Source organism: Vigna umbellata, chromosome 2 (assembly GCF_029865625.1).
Source record: "Vigna umbellata cultivar VRB3 chromosome 2, Vumbellata_1.0, whole genome shotgun sequence".
Lineage (NCBI taxonomy): Eukaryota > Viridiplantae > Streptophyta > Magnoliopsida > Fabales > Fabaceae > Vigna > Vigna umbellata.
Genome location: NC_142166.1, coordinates 24,205,199 through 24,224,226, shown reverse-complemented (window position 1 = coordinate 24,224,226; position 19,028 = coordinate 24,205,199). Strand labels below are relative to the sequence as shown.

The 19,028-nt window shown below is 33.2% G+C and overlaps 1 protein-coding gene across 1 annotated transcript; it reads right to left on the bottom strand.

Moving 5' to 3' along the window:
- Positions 1-12,771: 12,771 nt before the first annotated feature.
- On the bottom strand, positions 12,772-18,779 carry LOC124847986 (uncharacterized). The gene is made up of 7 exons (XM_047325587.2): positions 18,527-18,779; positions 17,374-17,785; positions 17,124-17,280; positions 15,624-15,668; positions 15,065-15,233; positions 14,600-14,967; positions 12,772-13,437 (listed from the first exon to the last, which is right to left on the bottom strand). The coding sequence occupies exons 1-7, from the start codon at positions 18,653-18,655 to the stop codon at positions 13,116-13,118; spliced, it is 1,602 nt and encodes a 533-aa protein (XP_047181543.2). The 5' UTR covers positions 18,656-18,779; the 3' UTR covers positions 12,772-13,115.
- Positions 18,780-19,028: the final 249 nt, after the last annotated feature.

The window sequence follows — 19,028 nt, the reverse complement described above, 5'->3', positions numbered from 1 at the left end:
CAATTTTCATATAAAAAAGTAACGAAGTCACTTGATACAACTTCATTTCATTTTCATTTTGCACAAAATTTATTCTAAATAAGAATACTTTAAAAATAAAATCAAAATTATTAAAGTCGTTTCAATATAGTATGATTTTGTTTTGAATAAAAAATAAACCAACACATTTATATTTTAAAAGATGGGTACATTTTCAATGACTTCTATTTTCGGTACGAAACGAGGCTTCTATTTTTGATAAAAAAAAATAAGGTTAATAATTTAAATTGTGTTGTGTGGTTTGAATTTCAAATGGTGTTTAAAAATTAAAATATTAGATCGAACTCTTTGTCCAAATTGTTCGAAGGGTACATGTAGAAACTTTGATACCAAAGTTAGTTCAATGTTTGACAGTTGATAATTAATGCAGTAATAAATGCACGTAACATACTGTTAAGACAAAATCGTCTATACGCTTTCATGTTTTGAAGTTTAACCAAATAACATTAAACAAAATAAGAATCTGAAAATACATTAGTATGAAACACAAGACTTAGTCTCAAGGATCCCCAACATAGAAAAACCTTAGGAAAATCTTTAGGATTGTAGAAATCATAAAAACATCTAAATCAAAACAAGTGTGGCGTAAAGCTAAACGACTGTTAAGTTAAAAGCCTATAAGAGAGTTTAAGCTAAACACATAAGCTTACTATACCCAAAAGGGTATTCATGTGAACTCTCGGGAAAATAAAAAAGTGTCAAGACAATGTGTTTGACAAAAACATCTTAAAAGCCTAAACCTAAAACATCAAGGAAAACATAACATGTTAAACGTCATTGCTCTAAAAAGGCAAAATCACAAAAAGCGTTTGTATCAGTCTAAATCATGACCTAAGTTGTTACTTCGTCCAACGATGAAGTTCATATTCAACGCTTGATATCTTTAGAAGAAGAACTTAATTGTTAAATGCTACCTCAATGTTAGGAAATGAAAAACACTTTGTTGTTCTAAGCAAGCATTAAATGACATTAAATGCTCAAAGTTCAAAAACAACAAAAGTGATAAGAGATACGACATATTTGTTGCATGCACAATCTACTCCGTTCTTTGCATATAACCTACTTTACATGCATCCACAAGCCTCAATTAAAATATCATAAGTGAACGTAAGAGACAAAAGAGATATTTACAAAATGTTCTTCACTTGAAACTGTGTCTAAAAGAAAGTAAAACCTACTTTAAGCAAAGTATTGAAAAAGCAAGTATGCTCTGACAAGTTGACTTTAACCAACGGATGTTGTACACAGAGAAAGAGAAGACACAAGAATCAAGACCAAAAGCTTAGTCTAATGAACAATTATCCAAGAGCCTTTAAATAGAAGATCATTCAAATGAAAAATAAAGAAGATAACATAAATGAAAATATTCATCCTTTAAGAAGCATTCAAAAGAAAAGCACATAAAGAGCTCAAGAAAAAGTATCTGAGCAGAAAAAGAGAAGAAGAGAAAAGAAGAAAAGCAATACTCTTGAGCTTCATTGTAATATTTGCTTATTGATTGTAAGAAAGATAGAAAAAGAAAAAAGAAAAACACTTGCGAGTGTTTAGAATGCACTGTGTTGTAATTGCATCCTTTATGCGAGAGTAATAATCTGAATAACTGGTAAGCAATCATTGATTGTAATTCTGAAGAGAATTAAAATACTTGTTGAACTTAGTTAAGTTGAGGAAATCTAGACAAGGTTGCTTAGTACCAAGAGTGGTGTGAATACTCATCTAGTCTAGGGTAATAAGAGGTTATTTGCTGACTGAGGAGACCAAGAGCAGTGAGAATAATAATTCAGTCTAGGGTAACAGGAGGTTATTCGTTGACTAAGAAGACCAGGAGTGGTGCGAATATTCAGTTGTAATCTTGTTGAAGATTATAGTGGGACCATCTACAAAGGAGACTGGACGTAGCTTAGTTGGAGTGAACCAGTATAAAATATTTGTGAAATTTTTATTTATTTCTTATCTAAGTGCTTCTCTTATAAAACTTGTTGTTGCTTTTTTATCTCTAAATACGAAAATCTTCTGCATTAAACGAAGACTCTTCAACAGAGGAAGTTCTTACAAACACCGCATTGTACATTCTAAATAGCACGTTGAAAGCAACTATTTCTTTATTATCATTTACAAGTCGTGTGTTTAAGCATTCATTTAACAAATCTAAAACTCAACAAACATGTTATATAGAAGGGTTGCGATTTTTCCATCAACACTATTCAACTCCCCCCCCCCCCCCCCCCACCCCCCCGCGTCCCCCCTTTTCTAGTATTTTTCAGGTACTTCACCCACCTTCTTACTTCAAACTTGTATTTATAGGTTTTGGGGCAGGTTTTTGGTGACTTGGGTCCAACCAATGGATTAATTTTTAGGGGTATGATCCAGAGGGTGCAAGAGGAACTAGAAGATAAGGCACCAAAAGAAAGAACATGGCACATCAAGCTTTCTTGGAAAGCAGAGGATCATGTAGTGCATGAGTAGAAACACCTTGTGGAGATCGAAAAATATTTTAAAAGATCTTTGCTAGATTCAAAAAGATCTGACAAATATTATCTTTTGATATTTATTAATATAGTTAAATAAGATAATTATTTAACAATATCAAATAAAATATCTTAAGATATATTTTTTCCAAATTATGTTTTATCGTAAACATTTATCAATTATCAAAGCCATTTTTCTGTAGAAAAAATAAAGAAAACCACAAGATCCAATTTTTGCTGGATGTTCCCTCTTCTTAGCTTAGCTAAATTTCTTCACTTTTTCATGCTTTTATTACCTTCCTAATACAATGTTTGGCTTAACTCCTTGTGGTCTTGATTATTTTTTATTCTTGGTTTTATCTTTAAAATGTCATGAAACTTTAACAAATTTATTTCCATACCTCAATACTTAGTTGTAGTTGCTCTAACACACATCAAAATATCCAAAGAATATTTATGCAACTAAAATGTTAATTTTTATCATGTTTTGTATCTCATGCTCAATAAAGCCAATTATAACAAATACTAATTAAAATATTCTTTTAAAATACAAAAACCAATTAAGAATCTAAGATTAAAGGCTAAAGGAGGCATTAAATATGCACTCATCATCGAGCCAAACATAATAACCCTGAATGACGTGAAGTGCAAGAAGAATACGGTGGTGCTCTCCACTACTTCTCATTCTCCCTTTGAATTTTTCTATGGGTTCAATCCTTTAACACCTGTAAATCTCCTTCCCTTTCCCACTCATGAGGCATGGACTTGCTAAGATCGAGAAAAGCGCACTAAGATTATCCGAGAGTTGCATGCTCAAGTCAACGATAAAATAGAAAGGAAGTAGGGAAATACCAAATGTTTACCAATAAAGGTAGGAAATAGGTGACTTTAAAGAAGGTAATTGGGTTTAGCTCCACTTTAGAAAAGAGAGGCTCCTTACTCAAAGGAAGTCGAAGCTCCACCCTAAAGGGTAATATGGAATAACATGCCTAGATAAAAAAGAAACTAAGGACTAAACAAGAACAAATAGAAATAGAAATTAAAGACTAAAAACGAAAGGGAGAAAAGGAGAGGAAACTTAGGGATTGAAGACATGCCACTTGAAAGGATCCAAGATAAGTGCAAGGAGGATCACAACTTGCTTTCCACAAGATAAGACCCAAAATTCAAACTAAGAGATAGATGCTATCTTAAAGAAGAAATTCAATTTAATGAAAATCACTCTTATTTTCATTTAATGAAAGGTGTATGTTACAAAGGAGACCACATGTTGTTTATATAGGACTAGGAGAGGAAGTAGGTTCAGTAAACTAAGGGAAGTGGGACTTAGAGACCTTAAATATGAAAAGTAACGTTCAAGACAGGGTTTATGTCCCACATCTCTTAATTCTACATCACCCTAAAGGTATATAAGCTACCTAACTTGCCTAAAGATCAAAACTAAAGTTATACAAGAGTTGTCTTGTGTTAGAAGCTATCTAAAGAAGGAAGACTTATTTATTCTTCTTTCTTTTAATCCAAACTATGTAAAGTCCCATATTGTTTGCACTTAAAAAAGAAGAAGGATATATATAAGCTTCTCTACGACCAAACTAAGAGAAAGAAAATAGAAAGGCAAAATACAAGCCTATGAAAACCTATGCTACTAAAAGCCAAAATACAAGTCATCAAACATATTCTACTCTTTTTATTTCTTCATATTTTCCTTATGTCTTAACACATTTATGATCACATCAGAAGGGATGACCATTTTCAAGTAGTTAGGAAAATAAACAATAATGCTTATAGGTTAGATTTACCCACTAGCTATTACATGAATTACACTTTTAATGTGGGTAATACTTTTCCTTTGGATGTAGGGTTTAAGAATTCGTGGTCAAATTCTCCTCAAGAAGGAGAGAATGAGGAGTCCATGACTCACAATGAAGCTATGGAGGACCTTCCAAGGAGAATGACTAGAAACATGACTAGAAGGGATGCCTCTAACCGTACTTCTTTGTCTTTATTTTCCATTTTTTTCATGTTGACTTTCTTAAGTTGACTTGACTTTGGTTGATTTGTTGACCATAATTGACTCTTTTGGTTGAATATTTTTAAAATTACTATATTTGACCATTTATGAGAAAGTTATCCTTTGTGAGTGTCTTCTTCCTCAAGTCTTATCTTAAGATCATCACTCATGCGGCGACATCCCCACTTATCTTGAGTTGGTGAGCCTTAGTGCTCCCCTAAGTTGTGTGCAACTTTGAGCTTCCCCTCGCCTTTCATGTCTTCCATCTTTTGTTCATCTTCTTTTCTATTTTGATGCACTTTTAATTTGGCATTACTTACTCTTTGTTCTTATTTTATGTTCTTATGGTAATTGAACTTCTCTTCTTCTCTAAAGCTCCTTGAAGCACACCTCCACATTGTTATCTTAATATCTAGTGAGAATCTTCATGAAGTTTTCTTAATCACCAAAACATCATATAAAGCTAAACACTAAAATGAGTCTTTATCAACAAGTCATCGAAATGTTCCATAATAAGAATATGGTGTCCCACATTCCTATCAAGCCTTCTAACTCCTTCTACAACACATCTACCTTCACTTATATGTTCTATGCCATCAACATCAATGGTCCCTAGAAATGGTTACTTTGATATCAACTCGTATAAAAGTAAGTGCTGAATTATTTTTATAAAAAGCTAGTATAAAAATACCAAATTACATAAAACACTAATACAACCATAAACACTCCACATTCCAAGTTATTGAGAGTTTAATATATTCCTTTCCTAGATTTCTCTCCTTTCTAATCGTCCATTTTGTTCTTCCTCCTCTTTCCTACTTGTAACTTCCTAAAGACAACTATGTTATACTTTAATTAAACATTAAACTACTAAAATGATTAAAAAAGGGTAACAATTACTATAATAACTATCCTATTTACTAGAAAACATTATTTCCAATTTATCATATAGAAGGTCTAACACATTCTCATTCTCTTAATGTTCTAATCTAATTGTGGGTGATTTTATGTCTCTCAACGATCATCTAAATGAATATTTTCAAATGAAAAAGGAAAACAATATATATATATATATATATATATATATATATATATATATATATATATATATGTAAAGGTAGAAATGAAAAATATATGAGTAATTGACTTTTTTTCTTTTACTTAAAAGGACTGATATTCCAAAATGCAAAATATTAAATTATACTAATGTACTAAATATGAATAAAACATTCTCACTCTAACTATTATATTGAAATTTTGTTATAACAAATATTAATATGAAATTTAAGCAAAATTAAGCAACTATTAAAAATATTTCAAATAATGCATATTTAGTATATTTTAAAACATACTGATTTTAATTTATTAGAATAAAATTTTACACACACGTGCCTTGTAAAAAAAACATGTAAAGTCCTCCAAAGATATTTGTTGAGAGTTGCCTTGTTAGTTGCATGAATTTAGAAAGATTTCAAATTTTTTTTTAAATTAGTAAATGTTTGTTAGTGGGTTAGTTATTTCTTATTTTTCAACCAAGTCATTAGCAATGGTTGCATTTAATAAGATTATGCACTTCAACCAGCCAATATTAATCTGTTTTTATTCTAAATGCATTTAAATTAACTTGTCTTATTTTTCTAAATGTATTTAAATTAAGTTGCATTTAATAAGATTATACACTTCAACCAACCAATATTAATCTGTTTTTATTCTCTAAAAACCAACAATTTGTATCAGAGCTCTTTTTTCTTAAGGGACCTGTAGAATGGAAGGAGAGTCAACTTCCTTTCCAGTAGCACTTCCCATCTTTAAGGGGGAAGACTATGATATGTGGGTTGTAAAAATGCAGTCCTATCTAGAAGGACTAAATTTATGGGAAGTTGTGAAAGAGGATTACTCTGTTCAACCGCTGTTGGAGAATCCTACCATGGCCCAAATCAAAAATCACAAGGAACAATAAACAAAGAAGGAAAAGGCAAAGTCATCCTTGTTTTCTGGTGTTACAACATTAATCTTCACCAGAATTATGACTCCTAAATCACCAAAAAAAAATTGGGATTTTTTGAAGGAAGAATATGAAGGAGATGACAGAATAAGAAGCATGCAAGTCTTGAACCTAAGGACTTGAGCTGCAAAGGATGAAAGAGTCAAAGACAATCAATGAGTACTCAAACATTTTATTGGGTTTGCCAACAAAATAAAGTTGTTGGGCAACGACTTTGCGGACTCTAGAATTGTCGAGAAAATCCTTGTGACAGTGCTAGAAAGGTACGAAGCGTCTATGCCTCATTGGAAAATACAAAGAATCTATCCAAGATTACTTCGGTTGAAGGTGCATTCCCTGTCAAGCATCATGATGTTGGAACCAATAAAAAGAAAATTTTCAAAAGGTTTCAAGCAGCAAGTAGTGAAAATGGTGTATTTAATCAAAAACAAGGTAAGGGTAAAAAGAATAATTATCCACCTTGTCAACATTGTGGAAAAATGGGTCATCCATGATTTCGCTGCTGCAAAATACCTTATGCAAAGTGTACTAAGTGCAATAGGATCGGTCATGAAGCTGTAATTTGCAAAGCAAATTTCCAACAAGCTGAAGGTGATGCAAAAAATGCACAAAAAAATGAAGACCAACTCTTTGTTGCTACCTGCTTCTCCAATAGCAGTTCAAATGAATCTTGGTTGATGGATTGCGGCTGCACAAACCACATGACCTATGACAAAGAATTGTTCAAGTGTTTGGACATGATCGAAGTCAAATGGGTCAGAATTGGAAACGGTGAACAAATTCCAGTAAAAGGCAAGGGTTCAATAGCTATAACAACTTACACAGGTACAAAAACTCTCCCTGATGTCTTATATGTACCTAAAATTAATCAAAACTTGCTTAGTGTTGGACAGTTACTAGAGAAAGGGTTCAAAGTTATCTTTGAAGATAAAGTCTGCATAATTAAAGATCCAACAGGCCTTGAAATGTTTAAAGTCAAGATGAGGAGCAAGAGTTTCTCATTTAATCCAATGAAGGAGGAGCATATTGCATTTCCAGTAACAACAAGCTTAGTCAATCTTTGGCACAAAAGGATGGGTCATTTCCATCATTTGGGAATGAACTACATGCTGAAAAATTAATTAGTTTGTGGAGTTCCTTCTTTGACAGAGAAACCAGCTGAATGTGAGGCTTGTAGATTTTGAAAGTGATACGTTGTCGTTGAAGCTATCAAATTAATACTAATTTTCAAGGCAACTTCAGTATTGTCAAGAAAGTAGATAGGGTTAAAGTAACTCTGTGTCGTCCCAACGAATACGGAATTGCTTTTCAATATTTGGATCTTATGAATGTTATGCAATGCTCAAGAATGAAAGTGAGAAACTATGCTAATGGAATTAATGTTTGAAGAATGTTTGAAGAAGAAAGAGGAAACTTAGAAACAATTATGATGAAATAGGCTAATTCCACTGCTTTTCCAAGATAGGTTCATCATCGGTTATCCACAGATAATTGTTCAATTGATTATTGTTCAAGTTTCAAATTAACTAAAGTATATTCTTAATTAATTTGAGGGCGATCATGCAGTTAACCAAAGTAGATTCCCAATCAAATGCAAGATCTTTCTAGATTATTCACAATGAATTCAACCAAAGTACATTCTCAATCAAATTCTATTGTGTTTAATCATGTCTATTCTTAAATCTCCTAACCAAATTAAAAGTTAATTAATCAAAGTAAATTCTCAATTAATTATAGTTGAAATTATTACTACCAATCAAAGTATATTCTCAATTGATAGCAAAAACTTGTTTAATCATATGAAAGTTTCTAAATTTAATCAAAGTAGATTCTCAATCAAAGTAGATTCTCAACCTAGAAACCCTTGGACTCATATGATTAATATGCATGTAGATTTAAACACGTTATGATGCAAAAATAATTGCTTTTAATATGATTGAGAGACTCAAGACATAGAAAGAAAGCAACTCAAATCAATAATCAAAAGAAACAATTACATTAATTCAACTTAACCTCAAAATCCATAATGAAATTACAGTGGAATAGCCCTAGAAGCTTAGCCCTTCATGAATGGAGTGAAACACATGATAAAATAAAAGTGAGAGGAGTGGTGGATGCTTGCTTCCAGTGGAGGAGACTGAGAATGAATGAGTTATGATTTCAGCCTCTCCTAAGTCTCTTTATATAGGGCTTGATTAGGCTTGAACTTTGAATATTCTGTTAATAAGATATTTTATCTTATATCTAATATCTTCCAAATATTCAACAGATTTAATCAACTTTTGAGAATATTTGATAATATCTTTCCAAGATTCAAAAAGATTTGGCAAATATTATCTTTTAATATTTATTAATATATTTAAATAAGGTAATTATTTAATAATATCAAATAAAATATCTTAAGATATATTTTCTCCAAATTATCTTTTAAAATACCTAACAGATTTAAACTTTCCCAAAAATTACATTCCAACCCTTTTTATTTTATTTAAAACTACACAAAAAGTTCAGAATTTTCCTCTAATTGCACTTTAACCATTTCTTTCTTTTCAAAATTGCATAGGAGCCTTGAGTTGACCATATTGGACCAGCTTTGACCATTCAATATCTTGCTTTAAATGAATAAAATTCTAACTTCAGCTGCACAAATAAATATTAGAACATCCAAAATAATTTATGCTACTAAGAATCACCTTTTAAGCATCTTTAACTCTCAAATCCAATAAATTCAATCATATCAAATTCATTTTAAATCAATCATTTAAGCACAAGAATCTCATAAAAAATTTAAATTTTAAAACATAAATGTGGGCATAAATATGCACTAATCAGGAAGCAAATAAGGAAACCATTTCCTAAAAGTAGTTGGAGAGCTAGTAAAAAATTGCAGCTAGTTCACACTGATGTTGCTGGACCACAAAGAACTTCATCCATAAAAGGAAGTCTTTATTATATTATTTTTATTGATGACCTAACAAGAATGTGCTAGATTTTCTTTCTTAAATACAAATCAAAAGTAGTTGTAGTGTTCTGGAAATTCAAAGCATTTGTTGAAAATCAAAGCAATTGCCATATTTAGATCTTTAGGTCAGACAATGGAAAAAAGTATATAACAAATCAATTTCAACAATTTTGTGATGAAGCTGGGATTGAGCATCAATTAACGGCTCCTTACACTCCTCAACAAAATGGAGTGAGTGAAAGGAAAAATAGATCAATCATGGAGATGGCCAGGTGCATGCTTCATCAAAAGGAATTACCAAAGAAGTTTTCGGGCGAAGCTGCAAATACAGTTGTGTTCATCCAGAATAGGCTTCCGACACGAGCCTTGCAAAATCAAACTCCTTTTCAAGCTTGGTTTGGTTTTAAACCTTCTTTGGACTTTCTTAAAGTATTTGGTTGCTTGTGTTACTCACATATACCTTAGATTAAATGTGATAAGCTTGATAAAAGGGTTGACGCGAGATTATTTATTGGCTACAACATAATTTCTAAAGCTTATAGGATTTTTCAACCTCAAGCTGGAAAAATTCTAATAAGCAGAGATGTGCATTTCATAAAACTGGTGCTGGAGTGATTCAAAGAAAAGTCAGAACACTGAATTGGAGGTTGAAGAAATTGTAGATGATCCACCTATTAGAGGAACAATGTTACTCTCTGATATCTATCAAAAAAGCAATGTATCATTGTGCAATATAGCTCTTTGTGAACCTGTCAGTTTAGAAGAAGTTGCTATGGAGGAGAAATGGTTAGCTATAATGCAGGAGGAGCTGTCCATGATTGAGAAAAATCAAACCTGGAAGCTAGTTCCAAGACCTTATGACAAAAATGTCATTGGGGTGAAATGGGTGTTTATAACAAAATTCAACCCTGATGGTTCTGTAAACAAGCACAAAGCAAAGGTTGTTGTAAAAGGTTATTCTCAAATATTTGGGATAGATTATTCAGATACTTTTGCTCCAGTAGCAAGACATGGTACAATTAGGCTACTACATGCCATTATAGCACAAAAGGGGTGGCAAGTGTTTCATATGGATGTGAAGTCAGCATTCCTTAATGGTTTTCTGCAGTGGGAGATTTATGTTGAACAACCAAATGGTTTTGTTATCAAAGGACAAGAAGATAAAGTCTACTTGCTAAAAAAAGGCTTTATATGGTTTAAAGCAAGCCCCGAGAGTGTAGTACAGCAGAATTAATGATCATTTACTACACTTGGGCTTTCAAAATATTGTATCTGAAACTACACTTTATGTCAAACCTGATGATGCTGATACTTTAATTATTTCATTATATGTTGATGATCTCTTGATGACAGGAAGAAACCTAACACTAATTGAAGAATTCAAGCAAGAAATGAAAAAGGTATTTGAGATGACAGATCTTGGTCTTATGACTTATTTTCTGGGCATGGAGATCACTCAAAAGAATAATGGGATTTTTATCTGCCAGAAAACATATGCAAAGGAGATTCTAAAGAAATTTCATTTTGGTGAATGCAAACTAATGAATACTCCAATGAATCAAAAAGAGAAGCTTATTAAGGAGGATGGAACAGATAAAGTTGATGAAGCTTATTTTAGAAGTTTGATTGGGTGTCTAATGTATCTTACATCCACAAGGCCTGACATCTTATTCCCAGTTAGCTTGTTGTCAAGATTTATGCATTGTGCTAGTGAACTACACTTGAAGGCAGCAAAGAGAGTTGTAAGATACATCAAAGGAACTGTCAATTATGGAGTTAAGTACTATAAGGTCCAAAACTTTAAATTATTTGGTTTCTCTGACAGTGATTGGGCTGGTAGCTTGGATGATATGAAGAGTAGTTCAGGGTACTGTTTTAGTATGGGTTCAGGTGTTTTCTCTTGGTGCTCCAAGAAGCAAGAGGTTGTAGCTCAGTCAACAGCAGATGTTGAGTTCATTTCAGTTGTAGCAGCTGTTAATCAAGTTATTTGGTTGAGGAATATTTTAATAGATTTGGGTATGAAGCAATATAAATGTACAGAAGTTTTTGTTGATAATCAAGCAACAATTTCAATCTCACATAATCCTGTATTTCATGGGAAGACCAAGCATTTTAATGTGAAGTTGTTTCACTTAAGAGAAGTTCAAGAAAGTGACAAGGCATGTTTAGTTTACTATTGCTCGAAAGACCAAGCTATTGACATATTTACCAAATCTTTTTCACTGAACAGGTTCGAATTCCTAAGGAATAAGCTAGGAGTTTGCAGCAAGGAGGAGTGTTGAGAACTGCCTTGTTAGTTGCATGAATTTAGGAAGATTTCATACTCTCTCTTTTTTTATTTAGTCAATGGTTGTTAGTGGATTAGTTATTTCCTATTTTTCAGTCAAGTCATTAGTAGTGGTTGCTAGAATCACGAGATGTAATATTTTAGGTAGTTATTTTTAAATGTATTTAAATTAAGTTGCATTTAATAAGATTATACACTTCAGCCAGTCAATATTCATCTGTTTTTATTCTCTAAAAACTAACAATACACTAGTTTGGAAAAGTGAATTACAACAAATAGAATGAAACAATGAGCAATGTGAATATCAGTTAAGATTTATTCTCCACCAGTAATTGAGTTCTAACTTCTCGGGACAAACTATTCCTTAAAGAATCAATTAAGCATAATTAAAGTTCTTACAATTTCTTAACAATAAAAATATACTTAATGATCATTCGATTAACATTGGACCGAATAGTCCATGTAATCATGAATACACAACAACCATCCAAGAGATCAAACAGTGATATTTATAAACCAAATTATCATCTTTGAATAACAATTAGACTTGATAAAAGTTAACTTATGACAAAACATAATTAACAACAATTAGACCACAATTTGACGGTTAATAATATAAAATTTATTCCAAAATCTATAAATGCAAATTTAAAATAAAAAGATAAATGATTGTATTTATTATACATTAACGGTTGAACTTTTCATAGCTTTACTGACTTTAACATTAAAGTAACTTCTACCGTTTAAAGAACAAATAGTGCATAAAAACAAACCGACTTGGTAAAATAGATAACCTCAACCCCTTCTCCAAAACAAAAGATAACACTAAAATATCAATAGAAACAATTAAAATGCAGAGTACTTAGTTTTGAAAAAGGTAAAATTGAAAAATTAATTAGGATGAATTAAAAATTGAACTATTTCTTTAAAATTTAAGGGAGCTAATTATTCTATTTCTATTGCGGGGGAATAACTTTCCTCATTCCAGACAAAATGGACTTTTAAAACACGAATAGTACTTCTCTCATAAATTTATCCTCGTAAAAATAATAAACTACAAAATTGTTCATACTTTCTTCTGCTGTGTTAAATAAAGGGGAAAAAATGTATATTTCACCTTAGAAACAAAAAGTAACATCTGAGCAGGACTTCTCCAGTCAAAATTTTCCTGATTTTGTGATTTCAAGTTATATTCCTTCCTTTGACCATTGCATGTTGCCACAAAATTCCACGTACAAAAAATAACTTTTATCACCTAAAAATCCCAAATGAAATATGACTACATAGTCGCATCAACAAAAGTGTGCACAGCAGGGTAATGCCAGAATAATTAGCAGGAGGTTTCATGCGTAAACTTTGTGCAGTCCAATGTTAAGATCGGATGATATGGAAATGACAAGAGGAATGGACTGAAGCCACATGGCTCTGAAGACTCGTTTCTGATGTGCTCTTATAGATTGGGAAGGCTTGTGGGCAGTATACCTTATATCAAATATATGAATCACAGGATCTGCGGAACCAGATGTTATGTATAGTCCATCAGGAGACCAAGACTGATTTATCAGAGCTGATTGAGAATCACTGCTTTCTTGCTTCCATCCAAAAGCATGAAGTTCTGTATTCCTCAATCTAATATCAAACAACCGAAGCTGCCTCTCATGGGTCCTAATAGAAATTAAAAATAGTTAATACAGAGAATGGAACAGCAATAAATTAAAAAAATTTGTCTAAAATGAAGTTTTATCATGTTTCCATCTTGTCAGGCAGAGATTCTTGCAATGAATTCAAAGTACAAATATCAATCAAAATTCAACCTTTGAGTGGATTTATCATTCCCCAGATAAAAAGCCTGAGAGATGCATTACAAACACAAAAGTAAAAGCAAAGGCAACGTGTGTATACTGTATTATTGTTACTGGACCGAGAAAAACCAGAAGAAGAAACAGAGACTACCCAGGGTACAAGTGCAGAGAGGATTTTTTGAAGAGAATAATTCCATCCATCCCTATAATATATCTCCTCAACAAAAAAGATATATACGAGGGCCTACTCAAGACAAAATCTCTAAATCGCGAGTTAGTTAATTTTGATTCGCTCATTCCCTCTCCTTTTCGCAGCTGCTGCCACTGTTCAATGCCATCAACACGTTCCTCTGCTCCCTTGTGAATTCCCTCATCTGCCCCCTTTACTTTTCCATTTATGACAATTATGGGCTAATTCATCCTAATCTGTTATCCTTTTTCACAAAGCAGAAGGCAGGCCTATAAGTTGGTGCAAAAAAGACTCCATCCTAATATTTCAAGCATATTTAATGAATAGAACCAAGTACACATGTGAATAAAGATTTCATTATGCCAGGATGTTTAATGAATAAAACCAAGTACATATTATGATGTAACTATATCTGTCTTTAATAAAGATTTCATTGACTAAAGATGTAAAAAGGCACAATATCATAGAATGGTGGTTGTGCACCACATTCTGTGGTGTGGGAGTTTCAGGTTGGGGGAACCAAACCTCAATCCTTCTGGATCTTATTTCTGTAAAGAGTGCATTCACAACATAATCAATGAGAGTAGTTTTCTTTTACTTTAGCAAACAAAGTAATAATGCAAGCAAATTCATCTGAGATCCAGACTTTCAGAGCATATCCTTATATCACTGTTTTCAAATTAACATAATTTTCCCTAAAACCAAACTTAGAACTCAAGACAGACAAAAAATTGAAATTTCAGGGATATTTAAACACTGCATAGTACAGATAAGCTTCAGGTGGAAACCAAAGAAAAGAGTCAACAAATCGGACTTCAAAAAAGCAGTAATTTACCCTGTTTGAACCATGAATAAATTGAAGTCACAGGGATTGGGCAGCACACTCATGCATTTGCTATCAACCTGATGCTTGAAATCTGCTCTTCCTACTCGAACATCATACCCAAATATCCTCTTATCTGCACCAACAGATAACACCATCTGCTTGTGCTGCATACCGGCAACTCCCATGACAGCAGATGAGTGAAGATTCCTATGCAACGCCTTTGGTTTCCACTTTTCACCCTCCTGCTCACTCCAAAGTACAACAGCATGGTCACTTCCACCAGTTACAAAACATGTATTTTCCCATGGCATAAAAACAATGCCATTGATAATTCCCTTAACATGAGGCTTGTCCTCTAAGAACTTTACGCGTTCTCCCTGCCAGTTACATAAGTTTGGCATATCAATACCAATAAAAAAGATACCCAAACACAGTCTTACTTTTATGCCAGGACATTTGTGTTAAAAACCTTACCCCTTCTTGTCCTTTATTCAGATTTGTAATCGATACTTGAGAGTCGCCACCATCAGCACTGTATACTGCAAATAGGCTGTTTCCTTCTGGGTGCCAAACTAAATCTTCAGGCCACCTCCTCTGCTTTTGGGATGCACAATCTGTGGTGCTAAGACGAGAGGCTCCTGCTCTACAAAATTAAAGATGGGGAGAAGATAACTTAAATTAGATAACATGGTTATGTTATTAAACATTTTGAAGTTATATAACAGAAACTGAGGCAGAGATTGCCAATGGTAGAAGAAAGAACCATTAAATGGTCAAGTTTACAGTAAAATAGAAGAGAATGATGAAATTTAAGAAATATTTAGAAGTTCAAAGCATAAGTTTTCTACTACATACTTGATACAGTAATAGACTGCAGTAAATGGAACGAGACATCATAGGGATCATAGATTGATTTGGTTTAAAAAACAGATAAGTATTAGGAAATCTCCACCTTTCGAATATACGTCTGCTATACAAAATAAAAGAATAAAAACTCTCGAAAGTACCACTAGAAAGATAAATAAGGGCATACCCCTTAGCCTGAATTTGCCAGAAGTTGACCATTCCATCCAGAGCACTGCATTAATAACCAAAAGGTAGCATATCTCAGGCTCGAAGGAATATATCAATGTTGTATCACCAGGAACATATCTTACATAAAAGAGAAATTCAAGCTGAAGTCAACAAAAACTGACTCAAAGTTACACAATATGTTCTTGTCTTGAACAGCTAAATATCATGTCAGAAAAAGAACAGCCTTTACCAATGTTTTAAATATTGCTGGTTCCAAAACTGCTATAGTGGGATAGCCACAACAACTGTGGAAGATAAAGCTTGTTAGGAAGTTACGTGTATATGAGAGGAGAAAGAGAAGTAAGTAGAAGTTAGTTAGCCTAACTGCAATAACAGTTAGGAAAGGCAGGATGTGTAGTATAAGAGAGTGAATAATTGAATAGAGGAGGGGGCTGTTGTTTTGTGAGTTGTACAGGAAGCGTGAATCCTGTAGGGGGAGGTTAAGCTCTCTAACTGTATCTAGAACTTGTATTCGTGCATACAACGAGAGTTATACAGTAGTTTCTAGAGTGTTTAGTGTGTGTTTACCTTAGGTTCTTGAATTAGGAACCTAACAAAGCTAGTGGAAGATAGAGAATTTGGTGATTTTCTACAGATTGAAGTACTCAGCAGCTCTCTATTTATAACCATCCAGAATGACTAGCATTTAAGAACAGCTAATAGAAACCCTCACAGATAATGATAAGCTATACATAAATCTGCCTCTCCAGTTAACCTAAACATTAATCTCCTATAAATAGTAATAGAAACAGTTTCCAACAACAGTAAATACAGAACTGATGAATCAGGACAGCCATGTAACCTCCTAGACTTTAAATACTAGTCAAGACCCATTTCCAACACTCACCTCAAGATAAAACTCGCATTTTAGAATGTTACACAAAAAACATTGAATTCATGAAAACAACGGTTGGGACTAAAAAAATGAAAAAGATTATTCAATACCGTATGGTAGATAAAGATTGAACCTACTTTGATACCATATGGTAGATAAAGATAGAGATTTTGATGAATGCTGCTGCACCACTACAGCAAACTATTTATTCCTTGCATTTTAAAAAATAATTTATTTTTATAATTATAATCATTAATAAACTAATCTTTCCTGTAGAGGTGTCCGTTGACCAATCCAATCTGATGGAAATGCCCCATCGTTTTTTAATATAAATGTAAAAGGCCAGAGGGACACGAACTTGAATCTCATAAATTAGAAGACCACTAAAATCTCCCATCCTCACTTGTAGAGTAGATTTATACACATTTTAAGCTGACACCCCTAACATTAAAAGTCTAGTTAATGATCCATCATATTGCAATTTAAAAATTTAGGGTACAAGTTGATAACATTTGACCCCATGCCTACTGTGGCCAAAAACTGAGAAAAGAAAAGTGATGCTGATACGTGAAACAATGCTAAAAACAAGTTCTTTTATTGAATAAAATGAAATGATTCTAGTACCTAGTCACAAAAAGCTGATCATTCACTGGGCACAAAGCAATACTCCGCAATTTCCTCTTGTGTTGACTTGAGACGTGGTTGCTTGTTTGAGAGTGTACTAAGCTTGGTGAAGAACTCTTGCGTATTAAAGGAATCAATTCCTTGTGTTCTTTTTGTTCTGGAAAGCAGAAAAATCTTATGAAGCTTAATTAAGAGCAAAAGCAATCTAGAAACGAAAATCTACACGCTATCCTAGAAATGAATAACTAACCAAATTTCCTTTTTGTCCCTTTGTCCTTGATTTCAGTTTTTTGCTGGTCAGAAGAAAGTCTATGGGACTTGTCATATTTTCCCCTAGAGCTATCACCTGTGATTGGAGAATTATGAATTCCAGGAGTGGCCTCAGAATTGGAACTTACTGAAGCTTTTGAAGAAGGTTTTGGCAACAATACAGGTTGTGAAATTTTTGGATTCACTGAAGGAATAAGAAGTTCTGGTTTAGATTGATGTAGGTTTTTGATAGAAGCTTCATTTCTATCAATGGGACTATTTGATCTGCGCTCTATCTTCACTGTTTTAATTCCATCATCGAAGGTATTTCGGGATGACACTGCATTAGTCTGACCTCGAAGGCGAGCCAATTTGGATTCAGAATCTTGCAACCTTTTCTCCGCATCATGAAGCTTCACATGTTTCCGAAACATAAAATCAGTTTATAGTTATCCATGCGAAGATTTCACGAAAAGTTTGGTACAGGTTACATATTTGACTAATACAGCAAAAACAAAGACATAAAAGTTTCTCACAGGAACACCAACAACTAGGAATCAGGCACCACATTAAGCTAGGAGGAACCATTCTATGAATAATGAAATTCCCCAAGGTTCATAACTAGGGTTCCGGACAGATTACACGGAAAAATAGAACCAAAATACAATCTCCATAACAAATTGATAAAAGAAATACGCAATGCCATCACATTGAGAAACGTTAATAAGCAACAAAGATTGCACACACAATTGAACTTCTCCCAAAAGAAAAAGCCAGTTCCTTTGATGATAAATGTGAATGAAAATTTGGAAATTAATTCACCACATGACTACAACGACGGCACACCAAAGTAGTTACTGGACTCAAATTTAAAAGGTTCACCTGTCACGAGATAAACAATACTAGCAGTGGGCACAAAGGTTTTAAATTGCAGTTACAGAAGGAACAAAAATAGTCAAAGTGGAACGAAAAAACAGAGCGAAGACGCTGTTTTATGATCAGAAGAGTTGGTAGTTAAAGAACACATAATAAACCTAAATGTGGAAGGATGCATAAGATTGAAAGAGAAGTATGTGCATGAGCAGGGAGTGGCAAAACGACGAAAACTAAGGGCAAAACGACAGGGAATGGAAATCGGAGGGTTAAGGGAAAACCTGGGTTTTGTAATAAGCGAAACGGTGCCGGAGGTTTTTGACTTCGCGGGTTCGGTGTTCGATCAAAGCGACCAATGCCTCTTCTTGTTCCTCTCTGCTGGTGCTGCCTCCGTTCTCGTTCGGTTCCATTTTGACATCACCTCGTACCTTCGGATGTGTTAAGAATCGGAGAAAACTACCACCAAATTGTCTTGTGTTTGGTGTTCTCTCTCTTCGCTACCTCTGCCACTGGGTTAGTTTTATTTTCAGACTTTGGGAACCTTTTAGATTTTCTCATCATAACAAAAGATTTATTATTAAACATATTATTAAACTATAAAATAATTTTCGAAAAAGATTTAGGGTTAAATATGTTTTTAGTCCCTAAACTATTCACCGTTTCTGGTTTTCGTCCCTCTTCTAAACTAAGGTACAATTTGGTCCTCAATCTTTAAAACACGTTCGTTTTAGTCGAAAAAACGAAAGTTTTGAGGACTAAATCGAGGACTAAAAACAAAATTTT

Bases quoted from the DNA above. Each gene is read 5' to 3' on its own strand.
- LOC124847986 (XM_047325587.2), bottom strand. From the start codon at position 18,655: ATGGAACCGAACGAGAACGGAGGCAGCACCAGCAGAGAGGAACAAGAA. The intron at 17,786-18,526 runs GTTTTCCCTTAA...AAACATGTGAAG, and splicing joins TCGCTTATTACAAAACCCAG to CTTCATGATGCGGAGAAAAG. The intron at 13,438-14,599 runs GTAAATTACTGC...AATTTCTATTAG, and splicing joins TTATTCATGGTTCAAACAGG to GACCCATGAGAGGCAGCTTC.